This window comes from Ceratotherium simum, chromosome 13, assembly GCF_057802395.1.
Source record: "Ceratotherium simum simum isolate JZ-2026a chromosome 13, ASM5780239v1, whole genome shotgun sequence".
In the NCBI taxonomy this organism is placed as follows: domain Eukaryota; kingdom Metazoa; phylum Chordata; class Mammalia; order Perissodactyla; family Rhinocerotidae; genus Ceratotherium; species Ceratotherium simum.
In genome coordinates, this window is record NC_141912.1 from 63,914,668 (window position 1) to 63,936,857 (window position 22,190).

The 22,190-nt window shown below is 39.6% G+C and overlaps 1 protein-coding gene across 3 annotated transcripts in view; it reads left to right on the forward strand.

Moving 5' to 3' along the window:
• The window catches only part of COL19A1 (collagen type XIX alpha 1 chain), a 297,117-nt gene that overhangs the window by 246,739 nt on the left and 28,188 nt on the right, over positions 1–22,190 (forward strand). For all 3 annotated transcript variants that reach the window (XM_014782544.2, XM_087437889.1, XM_087437888.1), the window contains 11 exons: positions 63–167; positions 249–302; positions 549–602; positions 5,359–5,412; positions 6,821–6,874; positions 9,109–9,153; positions 11,127–11,177; positions 11,262–11,306; positions 11,765–11,791; positions 15,120–15,173; positions 21,104–21,148. In XM_014782544.2, the coding sequence (XP_014638030.2) occupies positions 63–167; positions 249–302; positions 549–602; positions 5,359–5,412; positions 6,821–6,874; positions 9,109–9,153; positions 11,127–11,177; positions 11,262–11,306; positions 11,765–11,791; positions 15,120–15,173; positions 21,104–21,148 (588 nt within the window). The remainder of the gene's footprint in view (positions 1–62; positions 168–248; positions 303–548; positions 603–5,358; positions 5,413–6,820; positions 6,875–9,108; positions 9,154–11,126; positions 11,178–11,261; positions 11,307–11,764; positions 11,792–15,119; positions 15,174–21,103; positions 21,149–22,190) is intronic.

Genomic DNA, 22,190 nt, shown 5'->3' on the forward strand with positions numbered 1-22,190 from the left:
CAAACCTCACTTTATAGAGCCTTCAATGAATCTCTCAGGAACCGTATCTTTATACTCTTTAGAACTTCTGTGGCAACTGCCCAGCCAGTGTCCCCGGGCTGAAAAGCAACAAAGGAGAAGAGGGAGGTGCCGGCGAGCCTGGAAAGTATGACTCCGTAGTCCAGAAGGTGAGAAGGCGGCCAAGCGCTGGTGGGCCCTGTCGCTCACACAGGGTGCCTCCTCTCAGTTCTTACTGCTCTGTCCTCTAGGCTGACATGGGGCCCCGCGGTCCTCCAGGAATCCCAGGCAGAGAGGGACCAAAGGTAAGGAAGTCTCTCCTCTGTGCAACCTTCATTTCAGTGTGAAAAAAGGAAACCCATTTTGCAATACACTATTTTTTCTAAAAATATTTTGGAAAAGTGGTGTAAAAGCCATTTGCAAATGTCATTTATTTGTTCCCTGCCTCTGTCCAAATTACACGCCCCAAGTGTCCTGAGAAGAGATATTTTCATTGTTCCAAAAGATGACAAAATGATTGACTGTACTAGCTGAATTTATTGTCTTTTTAGGGAAACAAAGGAGAGCGAGGCTACCCTGGGATACCTGGGGAGAAAGGCGACGAGGTAAAAGGTTCTTCTCTGATAATATTGTCCTACTATTGATTCTCTTTATGTGACTCAACAGAGGAAGAACACTAATTTTTCTATAGCTCATGTTTAGTGCTAAAACACATAAAAACAAAGACTTAGGTAGGTTTTTTCAAGCATTAACACATTTTAAATAATAATATGTTGATATTTATTGTCAGTGTCCAGTTTTTGAGACAAGGACACAGGACAACTTTTGAGACAAAGTTAACACGTCAGTTACTGAGTTTCTGTTTTCATGTAGCAGGTAGCAGTTCCAACTCTCTCGTGATAAAAGCAAGGGGAGGGAGGGCCAGCCTGGTGGTGTAGTGGTTAAGTTTGCACGCTCCACTTTGGTTGCCCGGGGTTCACAGTTTTGGATCCCAGGCACGGACCTATGCACCACTTATCAAGCCATGCTGTGGCGGGGTCCTATATATAAAAGTAACGGAAGATTGGCACAGATATTAGCTCAGCAACAATCTTCCTCAAGCAAAAAGAAGAGGATTGGCAACAGATGTTAGCTCAGGGCCACTCTTCCTCACCAAAAATAAATAAATAAATAAATAAAAGCAAGGGAGTGAAGGGAGGAGAGATTTACTGAAAGATTCCCAAGGTAGCTAGTAGAATTGATGGAATAATTGGACAACCAGCATAGGGATGAGGGCAGCAGAACTTCCCTGGGACACTGCTGTAACATGCCTCAGCTTCAATAACCTTGGCTTGTCTGTGTCTCTGCTCAACTTTCAAACTCTTGGGACAAAAAATACTATTGAAAGGATCTGATTGGACTAGCTTAGATCAGCTGCCTATCCGTGGATTGAGGTCCAAAATCAAATATGCTTTTGGGATGATGGTATAATTTTCTGACTCTAAGCCATGCTGATGCTCAGGGTATCATTCTTTTCCTGCATAATTCACATTAACTCTTAGAAAAACCAATTAGGATGATGAATTGCTGTTAGTTTAAACAGTTTTGGCACTAATAATTCTTAATGAACGTTAAGTAAGCCATCTGGCATATATTAACTTTTATGTTAGTGCAGAAAATCATAAAGGTATCAAGGAAAAATTTTTTGAGTTGGAATTGTATTTCACATTATAAATTATTGTCATGTGTTATTGTTTTTAATTACTATTGATTCTGTTCTAGAAAACTATGAAGATTGGCTTGTTTTCTTTCCAAGTTAAAAATTGAAGAGCAAAGAAATGTAACAGTTATTTTCATCCATAAATAAAACAGTAAAGGTGTTTTATTTTCAAAATAAATAAGAGTTATTGAGATTTTGATTCTTCACTCTCCACAGCAAGTTTCACTAAAGTACAAGCACAATATCTGATTTTAATAGTCTAACAGCTTTTAACTGCCTGGATTCAAGAGGTAGGCTTTAGAAGTAATCGAGAAGGTAATAACGAAAAATAAGGAAGTAATTGGAGTTCAGGTTTTTTATAAGTGACTCCAAGTTAAATTTATTAGAAGTTAATTTCTATTGATTCTACAGGATGCTTTGCTCTCTTGGTGAACTGCAGTCCACCATTATTATTCCTTCACTATATTAGTGTGCTCTTTCTTAAGCACAGATTCTTTAACACAGCGTACACAAAATTTTGCGGAGAACTCTTATTATATGGGGAATTCCAGCAAGTTCAGAAGCAGATTCTTCAGTTTTTTCTTCGTATCACATGGATAATATGAATAAACCTGAAGAACCTACTAGCTCAGTTGGCCTTTTGGGGGGGATGGGCTGCTGCAGCTTCTCCCTCTCAGACAGGGGCAAGCAGTGGGTATCGTCTTGTCTGCTACCTGGACTCAGGTACCACCTGATATTATAGTTTCTTAATTTGTTTAAGCAAACGAAACCTTCACAAAGAACATAGGCATTTCCAGCTGGCCAGTCAACTATACTATTTTAATATGTACATGATATCTAATTGTACAAAATCTCAAACGTCTGTTCTTACTAAAAAAGATACAGAGGAGCACCCATCTCTCTGAGGACTTCTGTCTATTATGTCCTCAATTTAATCCGTTTGGGAACACACAGAGAGGACCTGCCTGTTGCTCATTGCTCTTAGAAACGTGACGTTATCCTCCACAGTTTTTGCAGATGTTTCACAAGTCAAGGTAGAGACTTGTCAGATGCTGCTGGAACCCAGACCCCTCCCAAAGTCAGAGTGAATTCCTGCTTGGAGTGCAGGCCTTCCTGCAATGTTCCAGGATAATGATTGAGCAATAGGACATGAAGAATGTTGTCAGCCGTAGGCTATAGCAATGGAAAGTAAATATTCTTGGTAACAACTGAGCTAGAACGTGCAAAATCAAAATATCAGGCCAGGGAGAGAACTTAGCTCTAATGATCTCCAAATATCTACACAATAAATTTTAATTTGTGTTTCAGTTTGGCACTATATGCTGAATTGACTATCCTCCTCTTTAATATGTATTTGTCTCCTTTAATGACATCTTGTCTCCTAAAATTATCTTACTGCCCTTTATGCATCCATAGTAACTTTTACCCTTACTACAAAATTTCAGCTTGTTCAGAGCAAGACTGCTGAGAGTGATTTTTTTTTTAATTTTTGGACTGAGGTTTATTTTAAAGTTTAATGTGGTCATCAAAGGTTAATGAGTCCCAAGCTTATAAATTAGACTACCTAAAGACTCACTCAGCATCTCTAGACTGATTCAGTGTTCAGACTAAAAGTAGCAAAAAAAAGTATATATGGACACACATATCTTATACCTGTACATATAGAGAGAATTTTATGGAAATGTGGGTATTTTGAAGTAAAGCAATTTGTGGTATAGCATTTATAATCTCCAGTCATCTAGAGGTGCCATTCCCAAAGGAAATTTGTTTCCTTTACACTTATAACCCTGTAAACAAGTTAATGGTGGGGGAATAAAAAAAGCCAATACAACATGGTAATGCGCACCTCCCACACGTGCACATGCATGCACACACACACACACACTCACACCACAGCACTGTCAGTGGGGATGGTGTCATCTTGAGGAAGGAACATGCCCACATTCTTTAACACAAGCATGCATAAGACTTTACCCAAGACCCTTCTTGCATGAGGAATTTCAGCCTGTTCAAGGAGATTCTTTTCAGCGTTTCTTCACATCATATTACATGAAAAAACCTGAAGTAACAGATGATCAATCCCATTTGGCATTAGACAGAAAGGCCTGGCAGAGCTTAGTCCTTGATCCCATTGATGCAAAGAACCTTGGTCCTGTAGAAGTCTCACAAATAAGTATGCAGTAATTTTACCATGGTCACGTCAGCTAATATTTATAATGTGTATAAAAATGCATATTTCATCACAGTAAAGGTAAAGGAAAGTTATTATAACAATGAATGGTTTGGCAATATAAAAAGATTACTCAGTAAAGAAAATTAAATCCTGAAAGAGTGGAACCATTCAGTGTGGAATTTGAAATGTCATATGGTTATCTAAAATAACAAAAGAGTATTTAAAAGTATATTTTTCTGGTTATAGAAGTCATCTGAGTTCATTATAGAAAATCTAGGAAATACACAAAAGCACCAAAAAGATTAAGGTTATCCCTATTTGCACTGTTCAGGGAGGACTGTTGTTACTAATATTATGGTCCACAATCCCTCATGCACAATTCCAAAATTCAAAAGCCTCTGAAAACCCTGGAAGTTTTCTCCAAGTTTGCAGCAGATTCCTTTAGCAGCAAAATCTGACCTGAACTCATATGGTCTATTTATCCCACTCAGTGAGAATATCATACATTTGCTACGGAAATATTTGTGTTTTTTTAGAGGGTGCTGCCTCGGGTGCCACTGGGCGTGTTACATAATATCCAGCATGGGCACTGTGTTACCTTTATAAAGAATCAAAGAACTCAGAATTCTGAAACACATATGACACTAAACTTTCCAGATAAGACACTATGAACCTCTATAATTCTCATCTTTTATGAAGTGCAGTTATAATTTTTTAATACTTTGGACCTTATTCTATGTAACCTTTTGTAACTTTTATTTTTCCATGTTTTCTAATAGTTTGCTGAAACGTGATTTTAATCATTGCAAAATATTTCATATTATGGATTTTATGTTACTTATTTAACTAATATTTTGTTGTTGACACACTTGGTAAAGGAACAAAATTAATCACACAAGTTGCCAGTTAATCTTGCCAGTTCTTCCTTGAATATATAAATGTATCAGCATCTTAAATCCTATCAGTATAGTTAGCGTTATTCTACAAATCCAAGGAGGAGAGGGAGGGGATAGCCATTCACTTTTATGTTTAAGCCACTAAAGGGTTCTAAATTTAAATTCGCCATGGGCCAAATTTCTTCTTATAAGGAACCAGCCAGCTAAACTAAATATTATATCATGAAACATATTCCATTTTTCCACCAGCTGAATGAAACAGTGTAATCATATATTTCTTTGATGGCACTCTGCCAGTCTGAAGTTGTATTTCCATGCTTTAGCAGTGCAGATTCTCAATGATGCTGTTGTTGATGGGGTGGCTCTGTGAGATCAGAAATGCTCTGTGAACCACCAAACACGTTCAATTGTGTTACAGATTCCATGTATTTTATCTCACTGTCCTTTAAAATGGGTATTTGTATATGACATATATCATGTTCCTTGATTAGCTAATATAGATGTTTAACTTGCAATAGTCAAAATATTTGATTAACTAAAATGCCTTGTTTCCAATGATATAACAGATTTTATGGTAGAACTATCTCTTCTAGGGTCTTCAAGGAATTCCAGGCATTACAGGTGCTCCTGGCCCAACTGGACCCCCTGTAAGTATTTGCTAAAGCTGTTCCACTCACAGTTCATATCTGCTGGGAGGATGCAAGGTGAACTGATGTTCCTCATTGCCTTCAGCTCTCTGTGCCTCTGTGGAGATGATCCAGCTGTTGCCTGGAAAAGTAACATCCCACACCTCAGATTTTCACTCAGTATTACTGAAGGCTGCTCAGGGCCGTGGAGACGTCATCAAAATTCTACTGGTCCAGAAAGCAGTCTGTAATTAAGCTAGTCTATTTGAACAGAGATTGGATGTAAAAGAGCATTCTATTTTTTAGTTAAAATTTTTTGGCACTAACCTTTGGACGATATTCAGATGGTTACACCCTTACATTCTAGCCACCATAAACTAAGAATTTATTTCCAGAGGGAGAAAATGGGTCAAGGATTATCAGATTCCATTTGTTTTTGTTCCTATTATGAATTAAAATGCCCTCTACTTTAGTCAGCACGTTTTTTTCACTGTCCCACAAACACGACGTCTTGGTTGTTGTTTTGGTTATCCTGTTTTCCTAAAACAGAATCTTTTTTTCTTCCCAACTGCTAAACCCAATCTCTCATTAAAGTGGAGCTCAAGTTTAGGGCTGCCAGTTAAAATACAGGACATGCAGTTAAATTTGAATTTCATATAAATAAATAATTTTTTAGCATAAGTGTGTCCCCAATATTGTATTTTTGTTTGCTAAATCTAGCAGCTCGACTCAAGTCTCACCTTCTCGAACACTTCCCTGCTTAGAGTTCCTATGTAAATAGTGTTTACCACACAAGGAGGAATGCAATCATGTTCCCTAATGTTTTGAATCATAGATTTGCCGTAATTAAAATTTTACCATTTATGCTTTTACCACACTTAGGTAAAACAAACCTGGCGTTAAATTCTACACTAAAATTAAAAGTTAAGAGGAAGAGTTGTGAAAGGAACCGTGAAAATTTTATAGCTAACTCTATTCTCAAAGAAGAATTAAAATTGAATTTTATTTTCCATTGGTAAAATGCAGAGTGCATAACTCAATAGGCGCATTGTTAATTCTGCCGTGTCTTGAAGTATTTAAAAAGTTGATCGCTACCAGAATTATAGCTCATTTAGAAAGGCATAATATTATGTAAATTGCCATTTAAACAGCAAGGCTAAATTCTTAAATGTATCAAAAGGTTCTAATTAAGGTCATTAAATGTGGTTGGCCAAGGTGAAAACGCGACCACAAATACAAATTTTACCCTTCCAAGGGCTTATCAGCAGGATACAGCTGCTGTATCAGCCTGAAGAAATATAAGCTTGTAGGACTGATTTAATTAGGATCAAATGACCTTCAAACTGTATCAGTTTTAGTAACCAACTTCCAACACCCTGTGGCCATTTAGTTGTTGTTTCCATAACAAACTTCGTTTTGTGTTTTACAGGGCTTGTTGGGAAGAACTGGGCATCCCGGTCCCACAGGAGCGAAGGGTGAAAAGGTGCAGAGGAAAAGCCTCACTTACTGTCCAAATTTGGGCTTGGGGTAGGGGCAGGGTGAGACCATTTGCAGAGAGATCCCTAAAATCAAAATTCCTGAAAGTAGGAATGATGTCCGGGAATGGCTATTCTGGTGGTGGGCTTGGAAGGACATATGTCCAGAAATTGGTCTGAATATAGGAAGAGAAGGATGACTAGAACACTGGTGCCATAAAGAAGTCGTCCAAACTGGATCCAGGGTCCTTGACATCTAGCTCTGTGGAAGGATGGGGTGGGGGAGGCCTCCTGAACAGGTGCAGGTAAGGTGGCGGGAAGTTCCGGCCACAGGTGCCAAGGCTCCAGACAGCATGCTGGCTACCAGGACCAGGATTCCATAACTGAGAAAATCTGGAAGTTCTGTTCTTTGAGGGCCATAGGGGAAATTCCCTAAGGAACCAGGATAACTTGTTTCCTAGGGAGTCCAGTTGATTGGGCAGATGGGTTGCTGTGGTCAGAAGGGATGACCAGCAGCAGAGGGGTCTCAAACAGGAAGACCACAGGGCTCCACATGTTTACCCGGTGTAGGATCTAGATTGGCCCACGATGTGAGTCCAGACAGAGGCAGCAAATGAGTGAAATAAAACTAGCTATTCAGATTACAGAAATAAGAATCCAGAGTCCACGTGAGCCACTCGAGCAGCTTCCACTCAGAGCTGATCAGAGTGGGGCGTCATGGCATCAAGGAGTGGAGGAATCTCAAAAACTCTGAAAGGAAACAATGTGCTTATTCTGGATAGTCTCAGCACATTTTTCTCTGATGGTGTCCCAAGGAGCTTGCCCAACCCCACCAGCCTTTTTTCTCTGTTCTGTATGGAAATTATTCACTCAGAGATTTGCCTTTTGAAGTTAATGGGAATTCCACACTGAGATGAGCTTTGGGGCACAAGCAAGGGTGAAAATATGACGTTTAATTGTACCAGGAAAAAAATGTCTTTTCAGTGGGCACACATTTTTCCTTGTTTGTTGTCCTCTCATAGTTCGTGAGAACTGTGACATAATTCTCTGAGGGACATGCCAACAGTCAACAGAATGTGACATGTCTTAGAGAGAGAGCCACCATCAAAGTACTTCACGAAAAGATACAATACACTCGTTGTCACTCATTCTCAGGCAGATACATTGCAAGAAAAACTTTACAGTTTATTTTTATTGATAAAGATATAAACAAAAGGTGTTTTGGTACTTTCTTTTATTACTGAAAAAATGGGGAGATTGGAATGAAATCTTTCATCGAATTTATGGAAATGGACTGAAATCTCTTGAAATTCTTGGTCATTGTAAGTAGGAATTTTACTCTCTCTGGATTCTTTTTTAGCTAACCATTTCTTGCCATTGCCCCCGATATTGAGGGACTTAGAAGGTTTTATGAGGCTCTTATTCTAAACGAAAAGCAGTTACAGAGAGAACTGGTCAAGGCACCAAGGGGACTATAGCCCTTCCGCTTACTGTGGACCAATAAGCTGTCTGTGTTTTACAAAAATAAAAGTGAAATCCATTTGTCAAGTTTCAATTTGAATTCATTTTTCACAAATTCCATTTTCAGTCTGCCTCTCCTGTCAGCAGAACGTCTGAGGCTGTTTCAATTGTGTGTAGAACATTTCCCTTAAACAGTGTTGACCCACCATCCCTTCTGTCCAGCAGACGTGCCTGACTGGACTATAAAGTCTAGTATTAACTTAGGAAGTGAAAGAAGTCTCTCCTCCTGCAGACACCACACAGGGTGTGATTTTATACTCTGATCAAGTTGTGTGGGTGGCCCCTCTGGTTCTCAGAAAATGAAATGGTGGAGGTGAGGCAAGCAGTGAGGGGCTGACCTGGAGAGCCGTGTCCCAGAGCCTGCCCCCGGCTTGCAGAGACTCTGGTCTGCACCCCCCTTGGGGAGAGTCCTCCAGCTGCACTTGAAGTCCAGGACATGATCACATGGGTTGCCTGGCTCCATCTAGAAATAAGCTTCATCCCTGGGCTCACACAGTGAGAATCTGAATGGGCACGAGAAAAGGCGTTTACCCTTCCTGTGGTCTAGAAATGTATTTCCCCAGGTTAAGACAAAGCCAAGCTTCGTAAGACTTTGCAAGGCCGAAACAAAACGACAGGTCATATTGATTTTAGAACACACTCTTGAGCAAGCACACTCTGGTCCACAAACCTGGGGCGGAAATGTCTAAGCCATTGATTTTGGTCTGTATATCCCTTGCAGGGCAGCGAGGGACCCCCTGGGAGACCTGGACCACCTGGACCGCCTGTGAGTTGTTTCAGGTTTAGAACTTAAATTCAGATGTCTCCTTGAGACCTTTATAATTCAGAGGTCAGACTACATCTAGATGTTCTTAAAGATAAGTCATCTGCGTTTTATGTGTAAGTATGATTGACAACCAAGGGAGCTTTGGGGAGGCCTGATTTCTCCCCTTTAGCTCAGCTTTGATGTGCACATCTGAGTATACTGTGGCCCCCCTACTGTGGACTCAGGACACCTGGGTTTGTTATCCGCCCACCGCCACTTCCTCCCTGGGGGACCCTGGGAAAGGCATTTAACCTCAATGAGCCTCATTCACAGAAAAGAGAGAGGTTTTAGAAAGCGATCCCTTCCGGCACTGGGAGTTAGTACAAAATATGGTATTATGCTGTATGTGTTCATTACCATCCATGATGTCTGAGAAGCAAGGAGATTCTATTTCTGTAGCACCAGTGAATAAAACGTATAAGAGCCATGGATGTTTTCATGCTCACAGTTGAGACGTGCACTTTGGGAGGCTGTGGAGAAGAGAGCTCCATCTCTCCGTGGCAAGTCTGCCCTCATGTGGGGCCACACTCAAATCGCAGCAGAGCTTCCATCCAGGCCAAATGTTCTCTTCCACTCTGCCTCATAGGAACAGTTGAAGAAGCCAAACTCAAGCAAGAAGGGACAGAATTTGTCTGACTTTCTAAAGACAGCAAAGATACGTGATTAGTCTGTGTGCATCGCATGTTTTGCACACATAAACGAAAAGATTTGCACTCTGTTTTCCTAAACCTGTTCTTCATTTTGTTTACTCACCTTCTCCCTTGACAAGGAAGCAGGGCAGAAAGCATTTGGGACTCAAATCCTAAAATGCACTCCCTCCCCAGCTGACAGAACAGCAAAATATAACATGAGCTCACGAAAGGGACCTGTATTTTACAATGGAATTAAGGAATCTTCCTCTTCCTCCTGAATTCTCCAAAAACTATGTATTCTTCAAGACAGATTAAATGTTGTCTTGTCTGGGAAACCTCCCCTGGAAATCTCGGACAAAAGCATCCTTCATCTCTCCAGGACCCAGCACACTCAAATATAGCAGACATTCAGCAATCGTCAGATGAGCGAGTGGAACAACAAAAGGGTCAATGAATGGAGTGTTTTCCCTCCATCACTAGTGTTTTGAAGATGCGTGCAGATCATGTTCACTGAGCACCGCTGGCCGCCATTGTCCAAAAGCAGTGAAATGATGGCTCCGTCAATTTTGCAGCTGAAACGTGGAAATCACAAGAAGGAAAATGCAGATTATTGATTCTATGGGAAGTTTTTAAAAGAAGAATAAAAGATTCTAACTAAAATTTTCATATGCAAATTTTTCCTGCATGCCAAAATGTGTGATTTTTAAATACTCTCCAATGAGTTCTCTTTAAGTGTTAGCTACTCTGGGACTTTCCATCCACAGGTCAATTTTATTAGGAAGTTCTTGTTCCCTGTTGTTCTAAAGAATATGTTTTTGTAGAAATATCCACACAGGTTGTAAGTAACACCATCTCCTCTATTTACTCTGATTTTCTATTTAGTATGAAGAGACTGGGAAAAAATTGTTCCCCATTCACATCTTCATCAGCACTGCCACGTTGTAGCCTGCAGGTCAGCGGGCTGTAAACAGTTAGCATAAATTGGCAATTCAGAAGCCGAATTTTAATGAGCAAATAATATTTTCCCCTGAATGCATTAGTGTCTCCTCTCTCAAACCCGGACATTAATCAAGTCCACTGAGAGCGTCTGTGCGTCCAGGTGTAGCTCACACTCCTTTTCATTTTTTCCTCTACATTTGCTTTTGAGAAGCTAAAAATGGAAACATTGTATTATTTTACTTATAATATTAAACCCACTTTCTAACATAGAATAGGAAAAATATCATTTGGTAAAAAGATAAAAGGTAAAAATGCTAACTATTAACTTAAAGGAATAATTCTACACCTCATTTCTGTTCTAAGGGTGTGCCATTCAGTGAAGGAAACGGAATGAGCAGTTTATATAAAATCCAGGTATTTACTTCTATAATTACGTAAAATAATTTTCCAGTTATGTATGACTATAAATTCTTCTCACCTGTTTTCTTTTTTTTGAAGGGAGGTGTGAATGTTCCCAGTTATCCAGGGCCACCCGGCCCCACTGTGAGTACACTTTTTATCACTGGGCATATTTTCATACTTTAGCTGAACAGCCACACACACACACACACACACACACACAAAAAAAAAAGCCTCCTAAGAACACTGAAAATTGCACGTTACAAGTATAACCAAAATTTTATGCATGAGGAAATAAATGAAACCAATTATAATAAAATTGAGAAAATGTACACAGCCAAATAATGAAGAATAGCATTCTGCATAGTGGTGTCACTTTTAGCATTGTAAATCTAAGAACTCACTCAGTGTCCGAGCAATCACTGTCATGGGAGTTCCACCAAATTCTGTTTCTTCGTCTTATTCTCCAAATCCAAATGTAGCAAAACAACACTTGCAAATATTTTTGTATGTATTAAGGCAAATTGGACAAAAATGTTTCTTATTCTGTAGTTTTTCTTCAATCGTTATTTTTAAAATGACTTCCCATGGTTTTCTTATAGGGCCCAAAAGGCGATCCTGGCCCAGTGGTATGTACATTCCCATATTTTGTGTCTTTTAAAAAATGTCTTGATTAAAGTTTGAAAGAAGAGCATCAGGCAAAGACACTCTGCCTTCTTAGATGTTTGTCAGTTAACATGCTGAAGGTGGCAGGCAGGCCACCCAAGACATGCGAGCAGCATGCTCTTCGTTTTCAAGATGCATCAGTCCTAATGTTGTCACTGCCCTTGACGTGCGTCTCTTTTCATCGGTGTGTCTTAAAAATCACCCTGTGACGGAGGAAGGCACATGAAAAGCTCCTGAATAATGGGACACTTTCTTCTAATAGGACTATTTTGATGATTGATTCAGTGTTAAGTAGATTGTGGAAGAGAAATACTCACCGGAAAGAAATTCCTTAACATGTCTGCCATCACCCCTATAAAAGAAGAAAGGGCCTGTTTATTTGCTTTCAGTGTCTTAGGCAATTATTCTGTGGGAGACGTGGTGTGCTGTCATAAACCTGCTGATTAGGAGTAATGCATCAGGAGGTTAACACAGCACGGAGAGACATCCTGTCCTCCAGCCACCCAAGTGGTGATGATTGTTCTCAAGCATCCTTTCACCCGTGCAGGTTCACTGTAAAAATTCTGCCAAATTCAATTAGATTCCCTTTTTTCCTTGGCAGTTTTTCCTGTCATGTCCTTGTCAAGCATATGTTCGATCCTTCATATTTCATCTTTATATCCTTTTAACCTTTGCGTGTATACTTAAAACTCATATGTACCTGAAACTGAAATAAACTTTCACACCACTTTCCATTGCCATGCGAAAAAATTTAAGGCCCTTTCATGACAGTACAGTTTGGCAAAACTAGATGAATAAATTTTAAGTGAGCAAAAGAACTCTAAAGCCCTAAAAAGTAATCTTTTACATCTAAATATATTTTCAAAGTAGATGCACTAAAGAGCTTATTTTTTTGTTATTGAGCAACATATATTAAAAGCCAATTTGTTTTCCCCCAAAAGCATGATGTCAACCCACTAATAGCACTTTCCAAACCCCAAATATGTCACTCAGAGGTGTCCTTTGTCTTGTTACACATGCCACCCTTTCTTTATCTGTAACTGTTTTACGCTCTCACCAACAATAGCCTTCATTTTAATTTCAGTCTGCTTTCCTCTTGTTGATAAAGTTTCCTCCTGGTCTTTCCTGCTAACACTCACACAAACAACACATCCCGCCTGAGTCACGTAAGGGCACCCGGACTTCTCACTGACTTTCTGGAACGTTCAAGTGTTTTCATTAATAACTGCAGATTAAGATGAGGAAGCTTTTTTAAAAAGCATTCTAGTAAAGGATAAATCATGATTCACTTGGACTGGAAAGTGAATGACAACAAAAATGTAGACAGATTTGAGTTGAATTTGAAGAGATTAGGCTTCAAATTTCTCAGCTGCAACAAAACATAAAGAATAAAAACTAATTGAAGGGGCCAGCCCCGTGGCTTAGCGGTTAAGTGTGCGCGCTCTGCTACTCGCGGCCCCAGGTTCGGATCCTGGGCGCGCACTGACACACCGCTTCTCCGGCCATGCTGAGGCCACGTCCCACATACAGCAACTAGAAGGATGTGCAACTATGACATACAACTATCTACTGGGGCTTTGGGGGAAAAATAAATAAATAAAATTATATAAAAAAAAAAAACTAATTGAAGGATGTTTCTTGATTTTAGAGATGTGAATTAAGTGGATGAAGCACAAACCAGAAATGTGGAATCATGAAATTAGACACTGTGTAAACCTTCAGGTTTATCTTAGATAAAACTTTGAAATTATTCTTTTGGGCTCTATGTCAGCACCACCATGCAACTCCATTTCCCACCATTTTCCCAGTATGGAGAAATAATGCCTCATACCATAGAAATAAGCCAGGATGGTAGTATTATAGGTCACAGAGTAGACAATGGGAAAGTCATGGTGAGGTGGCTGAGGAAAGTTTACTCTTCCAGTATCCTCCAACTCCTATGACGCAAGATCTGTGCAGATGTTTCTAATCTGCTCAGTAAACCTTTTTAGATGAAATTACCCTTAATTGAATTTACTATCTTCTGAGGTGCTCCATTTCATTCCTTTGGTATTCAATTTATAAGTGGCTTTCAATTAAATATTTAATTATTAGCTACTTTTAAACAAATATTGATTGGTTGGTTGAGCACATTCCTCTGTCCTAAGGATTGTTGAGAATGTAAACAAAGAAAATCAAAGAGCTTATTTCCTTTGTCAATAACCCAGAATCTCTTTTATAGAGCTTTGCGCAGAATAGAATCTGAACATCTTTTTTTTTTACGATTGACAGGTTACATATTAGTGGACATTTAAAAAAGATTTCTGAAGCATAAAAAGTATCAAGTCATATGTTTTATTCTGTATTCTGTAATAAGGACAATATCATAAATAACAATGGAAGTTAGAGTGTTGATAATATTTTTGAAGCAGATTAGAATTATGCAGCAAATATATTTGCTGATGAAATTTGGAAGCTCCCTTTTCTATGTGATGATGTTGAAAGCATCCAGTATCCTAAGAAAATTTTTGCAGTTAACATGAATATTAACATTAATTCATTAGCGAGTAGGTATCAAACAACTACCCACTTTCTCTCCTTGCTTTAGAAGCCCGAATGTTTATTTGTTCAAGGTGAGCAGCTTCTATCGCGCCTAACTTTTCTAAACGTGTTCCTGAGGACCTATCGGTTCTGGTTAGCCTGGGCCTATCCACTAGAATATGGACAAGATTTTTAAGAATGGAAATGCTTACCCGTCTCCTCTCAGGGACCCATCGGCTTGAGCAGTGGCTTTCAGAACCCCTGGAGATGCTGCTCCTGGGGACAGCCTCTGAAGCACACAATGCTTCTCCAGCTGCAGAGCGTGGAGGGACGATGGACTCTGCTTTGAGAGTCCATCTCCGTCTACTCTTAAAGAGTTTAGCCTTTTTCTCTGGTTTTCTAGCAGCCCCAGGCACCACACAAATTGGCAAATCTTATTAAAGCCTAGCCTTTCTTTCCAATTCTTATTGAAATTGGAGTTATCACTGACTAGAGGGATTCGTTCTGATTAGATCCTTAATCAGAATAAAAACGATTAATCAGAAAATACACTCATACTTCTCCAGAGAAAAGCTTTATTCTCAAACTAGTTCCAAACACCAAATGCAATAATACAGATGCTTGAAAACAGAGCATACCACTTACTTGCCACATTACCTGTGAATGCTTGAGGGAGTATTTTTGGGGCAGAAAATATCTTTGCTTTTGAAACCAATGTTTAAAAAATCTTTTGATTGTTACTCCTGCATTTCTTACATTCATATTTAACAGGGAGAACCTGGTGCAATGGGGTTGCCAGGACTAGAAGGATTTCCAGGTATAAAGGTAAGTACAGAGGTTAGAAATGCGTTCACTGATTCGACATTCGGAAACGTTTACTGAGCACCTACTTTTATTCCAGCAGCTCGCTTAGGTTTGGGGATCCAGAAGGGAACAAAACAACAAAAATCTCTGCCCTCTTGGAACTGATTTTCTAGGAAGGGGATACAGAAATAAGAGAATAAACATAAATAACTAAATAATATTGTTTGTACTTGCTATGGAAAGAAAGAGAAGGTAGAGCAGGTTAAGGAGCACCAGGGGTGCTGAAGGGAGAGTGGTGACTTTAAACAGCGTGGTCTGAGGAGGCAAGATCTGAGCAAAGACTTGAAAGAGGCGAAGGGGAGCTAGCCACGCCGTCGTGAGATCTGGAGATGGCAGAAGGTAAATGTGCAGTACACTTGAAATTTGCTGAGAGTTTTCACCACCAAAAAAACAAAATGGTGACCCTGTGAGATGACGGAGATGTTAATTAGCTGGATTGCGGTGATTACTTTGCACTGCATACATATATCAAGTCATCAAGTTGTACACGTTAAATATGAACAACTGAAAAAAAAGAGGAAGCAGCAGGTCTAAATGCCCTGAGACGTGAGCGTTCTGACCACATGCAGGGAGAGCAGAGGCGTGCGTGTGGGGAGAGCGGTGGGAGGTGAGATGGACGGGTGGGGGGAGGTGAGGAGCAGCCACGTCCTGTGGTCGTGCAGAGCGGGGCTCAGGGTGGCCAGTACAGGGCCAGCCGGTCTGCCAGTACTTCGGGGGGGGGGTTCTGTAGCGAGGGGAGTGCAGACACTGAGAGGAAGCATTCAAACACCTGTCGAGCAACTTGACTTGGCCACGATATCCAAACGTGCCATTGTAGACTTATCTTGGTTCCTGATGTATAAGAAAATGCATAAATAAGTAAATAAACTGCTTCTTCACTATAGATAGTTTGAGAAACATGAATAAAGAGGTTTATCAGCCATTGTAAGGACTTTATCTTCCACTCTGAGTATGGAGCCAGGAGTGGTTTCTGAGGAGAAGAGTGACAGGGCCTACAGCCCAATGGCAAGGTGGGAGCAGTGTGGGGTGGGGGAAGCCAGTCAGAAGACGGTTCCCACGATGCAGGTGGGAGTTATGTCAGCTTAGATCAGAGTGGAAATGGGGAGAAAACAGGAAGTAGCTAGGTTCTGCATACATTGGGAAGGTAGAACCAATAGGATTTTCTTTTTTTTCCCCTTAGCCAAGCCCTTAAATGTTGCTAATCCTCAGAAGTCTAATTCTCCTTCTTTCTCACCCTGCATTCTCTCCAGGGAATGGCTTCAGTGACGATCTCATGCTGATGAGTCCCAAATGTCTATTTCTAGCTGAGATTTCTCCCTTGAATTCTAGACCTGTGTTTGTTAAGCTGCTAGGGTACTTCCCTTGAACAGACCACTTGTGCCTCAGAGTGAAGTTTGTCCAAGCTCTGACCTTCCTTCCTACTCACACTCTATTCCAGCTTGTTTTACATATTCAGTTGTTTCCTATCTTTGAAGACTATCACTGTTGACCTTATATTTCAGTTCAGAACACTAGATAACAATCCTCACTTTCCTTTTCCTCTACCATCCACATAGATTTAATCATTACTGTCCCCTAGATCTCACCTGCTCGATCTCTCTAGAGGCCAGCTACTTCTCACCAATCCCATTACAACTCTCACAGTTTGGGTGACCACCACTTCTTATTAGTATTTTTTCATTTTTTTTAATTTAAACTAATAAAATAAATAAAAGTTCACTCATTTTTCTACCCTCCACCCTCCCCACCCCCTGCCTCTAACAAATACCAATCTGTTCTCTATCTGTGAGCTTGGTTTGTTTTTTTCTTTTTTTAGATTCCACATATAAGAGAGATCATATGTATTTGTCTTTCTCTGCCCCACTTGTTTCACTTAGCATAATGCCCTCAAGGTCCGTCTATGTTGTCACAAACGGCAAGATTTCATTCTTCTTGTGGCTGAGTAATATTCCATTGTATATATATACCACAATTTCTTTATCCATTCATCTATCAGTAGACACTTAGGCTGCTTCCATACCTTGTCTATTGTGAATAATACTACAATGAACATGGGAGTGCATGTATCTTTTCAAGTTAGTGTTTTTGTTTTCTTTGGATAAATACCCAGAAGTGGGATTGCTAGATCATATAGTAGTTCTATTTTTAACTTTTTGAGGAATCTTCGTACTATCTTCCATAATAGCTGCACCAATTTACATTCCCACAAACAGTGTACCAGGGTTCTCTTTCCCCCACATCCTCGCCAACACTCGTTATTTCTTCTGTCTTTGATGATAGCCATCCTAACAAGTGTGAGGTGATCTCATTGTGGTTTTGATTTGCATTTCTCTGATGATTAATGATGTTGAGCATCTTTTCATGTAGCTGTTGGCCATCTGTATGTCTTCTTTGGAAAAATGTCTGTTCAGATCTTCCACTTTTAATCAGATCGTTTGGTTTTTTGCTATTGAGTTGTATGAGTTCTTTGTATATTTTGTATATTTCTTTGTTGACTTATCAGATATAGTCAACAGCTCCTAGCTCCCAACAGGATTTTCTGATTGGTTGGATATGGGTATGAGAGAATAAAGAGAAGTCAAGGGTGTCACCAAGGTTTTTGACCTGAGCAACTGTCGTGATGGGGTGGTCATCAACTGAAATGAGGAAAGCTATAGGCAGAGCCTATTTGGAGAGAGTGAGGATGATCAGGAGTTTAATTTTGGACATGAGGCCAAATTTGGCAGTATCTATTAGATAGCAAAGTGGAGGTATTAAGTAGGCAGTATGTATGGAGCTTGAGAAAGGAGTCTAAGTGGAGATATAAATTTGGTTGTCATAAACATATAGATGCTATCTTAATGTCTGGACACTGGATATGGTCACCAAGGGAATGACAGTAGATTTTTTATAAAGAGAAGAGGATCAAGGACTCAGCCTTCAGTCCCCTGAGCCCTCCAGCATTCAGAGATCAGAAGGAAAAGGAGGACTGAGCAAGGGAGACTGAGATGAAGTGACCAGGGAGATAGGAGGAAAACTTGGTGTCCTGGAAGCCTGGTGAAGATAATGTATCAAGGAAAAGGAAGTGATCACCTGTCTCAAATACTGTAAATAGGTCAAGTATGACGGGGATGGGGTCAAGTAGAATAGTCAAGTATTGATCACTGAACTTAGCAATATAGAGGTCATGTATCACCAGATAAATTATTACTACTTCACTATATTGGTAGGAGCAACTGCTGGACTTGAATGGGTTTAAGAGAGAATGAGAAAAAAAGAATTAGAGACAGGAAATACAGTATAAACCATGCTCAAGGAGTTTTGCTGTAAAGGAAAGCAAAGAAATGAGCTAGTAGCTGCTGGAAGAAGTAGGGTAAGGCTAACTAAAGTGGATTTTAAGACCATAGAAATACCAGAATGTTTGTATGCTAAAGGAATGATCCAGTAGAAAGGGGAAGGGGAGTGAAGATAGAGGAGGAGAGAAGAGAATTGCTGGAATGACGTCCTTAAGAAGCTACAAGGGAAGGGGACCTAGTGCATAAATGGAGACTTTGGCTTCAGAGAAGGAGCCTGGATTCATCTGTGGTAGCAGGTGGGAAAACAGAGGACAGGGGTACAGGTGCTGATATGTGGGAAGAGTAATTGGTTGGAGTCTATAGAAGTTCTTTCCTGGTTGCTTAAATTTTCCCGGAGATGGAGAATGTAAGGTCATCATATGAAAGTGAGGTAGGAAGAATAGGTCGGAGATTTAAAGAGAAGGTCTTCTAGAAGAGAGGACCCCTCCACGGACCACAGAGTGTGATGGCTAGACAGCCCTAGGGACCCCCTTGAGGTTCATGGTCAGGAACTGAAGTGAGACCCGTCAGCGAGATCTTCCCCAGCCATGTACAGATACTCAGGTGGAGGCACAGAATAGGAGGGGAGTTGGATTAAGCAAGGTTTCAGTTTTGACAAGTAAGTATGAGGAGCAAGAATGGGGCAAGAGAGTCAGTGATATGTGTACACAAGGGAGTCATTATAACCAGTGACCCTGGGGTTAAACTCGATAAGTAAAGGAGAGAGGCCATCCAGGGAGGGAAGGATAATGAAAAATTGGTACCGTCGATGGATTGGAGGTCTTGGTGACATGAAAAGTTTTGGGAGTCCAGGGTACTCAAGGGAGTGAGTTAGAATGGTGGGAGATAGTGGTCCCAAGTTTGGACTGCATGATATTATGGAGGGGATGCAGTTACTGTTGTTGACAAGGTCTCAGGTATAACTATGGAAATAAGAGACTGGATCACTAGAGGAGAGTGGTTCAAAGAACTGAGAGACCTGAATGTTGGAAGGACCATCTTGTCAGCGAGAAGGCCTCTTAAACATCTATCTTTATCAGATTTGCAAATGTTTCCATTGAATAAAAAATTCCAGTATATTCATTTCAAGCATACGAAATCTCGTAATTTAAAAGGAGCAGAGTGAAACTACCAAGAATTACCTGTTTACATCATTTGCCCACTTTTCTATTAGTGCTTTTTCTATTTGACTGTAACTATGCTTTATATATTAAAGACATTACTTCTATCCTTTATGTTGGAGTTTTTATCCTAGTTGGTCTTTGCCTTTCATTTTTATGTTTAATCTTACTGTATATGTAAATATACACTTTAGGTAGTCAAATATAAAACTATTTCTCTTTATGATTTCTTGTTTTGCTTTTATGCACAAACTGACTTTTATTCTTATTCTCAACCAAAATCAGATAGTCACATATTTTCTTCTGGTTCTTTTATACTTCATATTATTTTGCTTTTTACATAATCTATATGGAATTTATATGGAGTATAATGTAAAGGAGGAATCAAACTTTTTTCAAAGAAATTATTCAATATTATCACTATTTGTTGAATAATACCTCCTTTACTAAAATCCTATTATAAATGTTGGTCTATTTCTGAGGTTTCTGTTGTGTAGCATTGATATACTGCTTAATCTGCCAATTTTCCATTATTCTCCTTGTTATAACTTTATTATATGGTTAAATATTGGTATTGCTAATCTCCTTATTATCCCTCTTTTAATTTTTTCTTTTATGCTCTCATTTATTTATTATTCCGAGTGAACTTTAGTATCTTTGATCAAGCTGCAATTTTGTAAGAATTGCATTAAATTTATAAATTAGTTTGAGTAGCAATGACACCTTTACAACATTGTCTTGCCCTCCAAGAACAAAACGTATCTCTCCATTTAAATCAAGTCCTCTTTTATGTCCCTGAGTGAAGTTATGAAGTTTTTTAATGTAGGTTCTGCTCAACAAAAAGTGCCATTTTGTTGTCCTATATAAACAAGAGTATTTTTAGCATAGTCAGCTTTATCTAAAACACCACATTGCCTTTGGAAAAAGAGTTGAGTCACTCTACTGTTCAGAGCAATTCAAGGGATCTTCTGATTGGCCTCATGAGGAGAACTACAAAATCCCTTGTTCTAAATATCTTTATTCTAACCCTACATCCAATGAGACAAGTGGATTGGGAAAGATTTTCAGAAGACATTCAATGTGCTTACTCTTTTAAGTGTGGTAATGAATTGCTTTTGAATATGTGAAATAAAAATATTGACTAATTTTAGCTGTAGGTATGTGTGGAGTCCTCTTAAAAATAGGTCACAGAAATGATTACATGAATGCTTGTTTTCATTGAGATTATTATTTGCTTTAGCTTTATGAAGAAAAGAAAGCATTAAACAGGTTCAATTGGCTACTCATTTTATTTTCCCACCTACCCTCTAGCTTCACACCAGCTGGTAGTGATAATGCTTATTAATTGCAAAGGAAAGTTTTACCAAATCCAAATGATTATATGAGCATTAATTTTATAGGTAAAGATTTTACAGATATCGTTATAAGTAGCAATTTTTTTTTTAAATCCCAACAGGGAGATCGAGGCCCAGCAGGACCCCCAGGAATAGCCGGAATATCAGTGAGTCCATTTTATCTCACATTATTTTTATAGGTAAACAGCTCTGTCTCCACAATCAACCCACACTGGGGAGCACATGTTGACTCCTGAGGCATAAGGTTCCTGAAACCTGCGCTTACCTGGGGAGCCAGGTACTTGTGACGATATGAGCACAGCTTTGAAAAGCTTGTTTTCTTTCTCTATTCTTGTCATATTTCAAGGTTTCTTGATCCTCAGAAGACAAAATTCTCACCCTCAGACATGTACTTCAAATTCTTTGTATTAGGCTGCAGTCAGGCTGAGTTCTCCCTCAGCCCGGTGTTATTAGCAGAGCTTTATTGCTGCTAATGTTACCTCGTAAACTAGCCCTCCGATCCTCTCAATCATTTTTGTTGCTCTCTGGTGTCAAATGCTTTAATCTCATCAAGGTCTTTTCAAATGAATAGGAAGTGCTCCAGGAAAGGTTGAAATCATTTCTCTGAGCCGGAGGGATCATTCTGATATTCATTCATGATGCTCTAATTAAAATTTTGTGGTCATGCTTTCTGAATATGAGCCCATTTACCCTCTTGCTGGGTGCTCCTGCAGAGTAGGTCCAGGGTAGGAAAGTCAATGGAAACCACCCGCTTGAATCACAGGAACATGAGAAAGATAAGACAGGGGTCTACCATCACCACCCACCACTACCCACTGACATCTACTGACACTCCACACCAGCCAGAGCCACCTGCCACCACCCCCCACCGCCATCCCTGAAAAGGCCAGTAGCCACTTACTTCACTCTATTTAGTTGCTAAATCTAAAAACAAAAAGTAAAAACCCATCCATAGTCCATAGAAACCATCCTTTATAGAGATGACATCCCCTTATTTAGCTGTTCTAGATCAAGTTAAATATTAGTATGATTATAAAGGTAACAAGAAAATATTTTCTTCAGCAAGCACATCAGAATTTTTTATACGAGAAAGTATCCTTCTTGAAAGTTGGCTCACACTTAATCCCCTTAGTCCCCCTCTTGGACTCACTACCATTCTTCGCAACATATTAGCAACTGTTTCCAGAG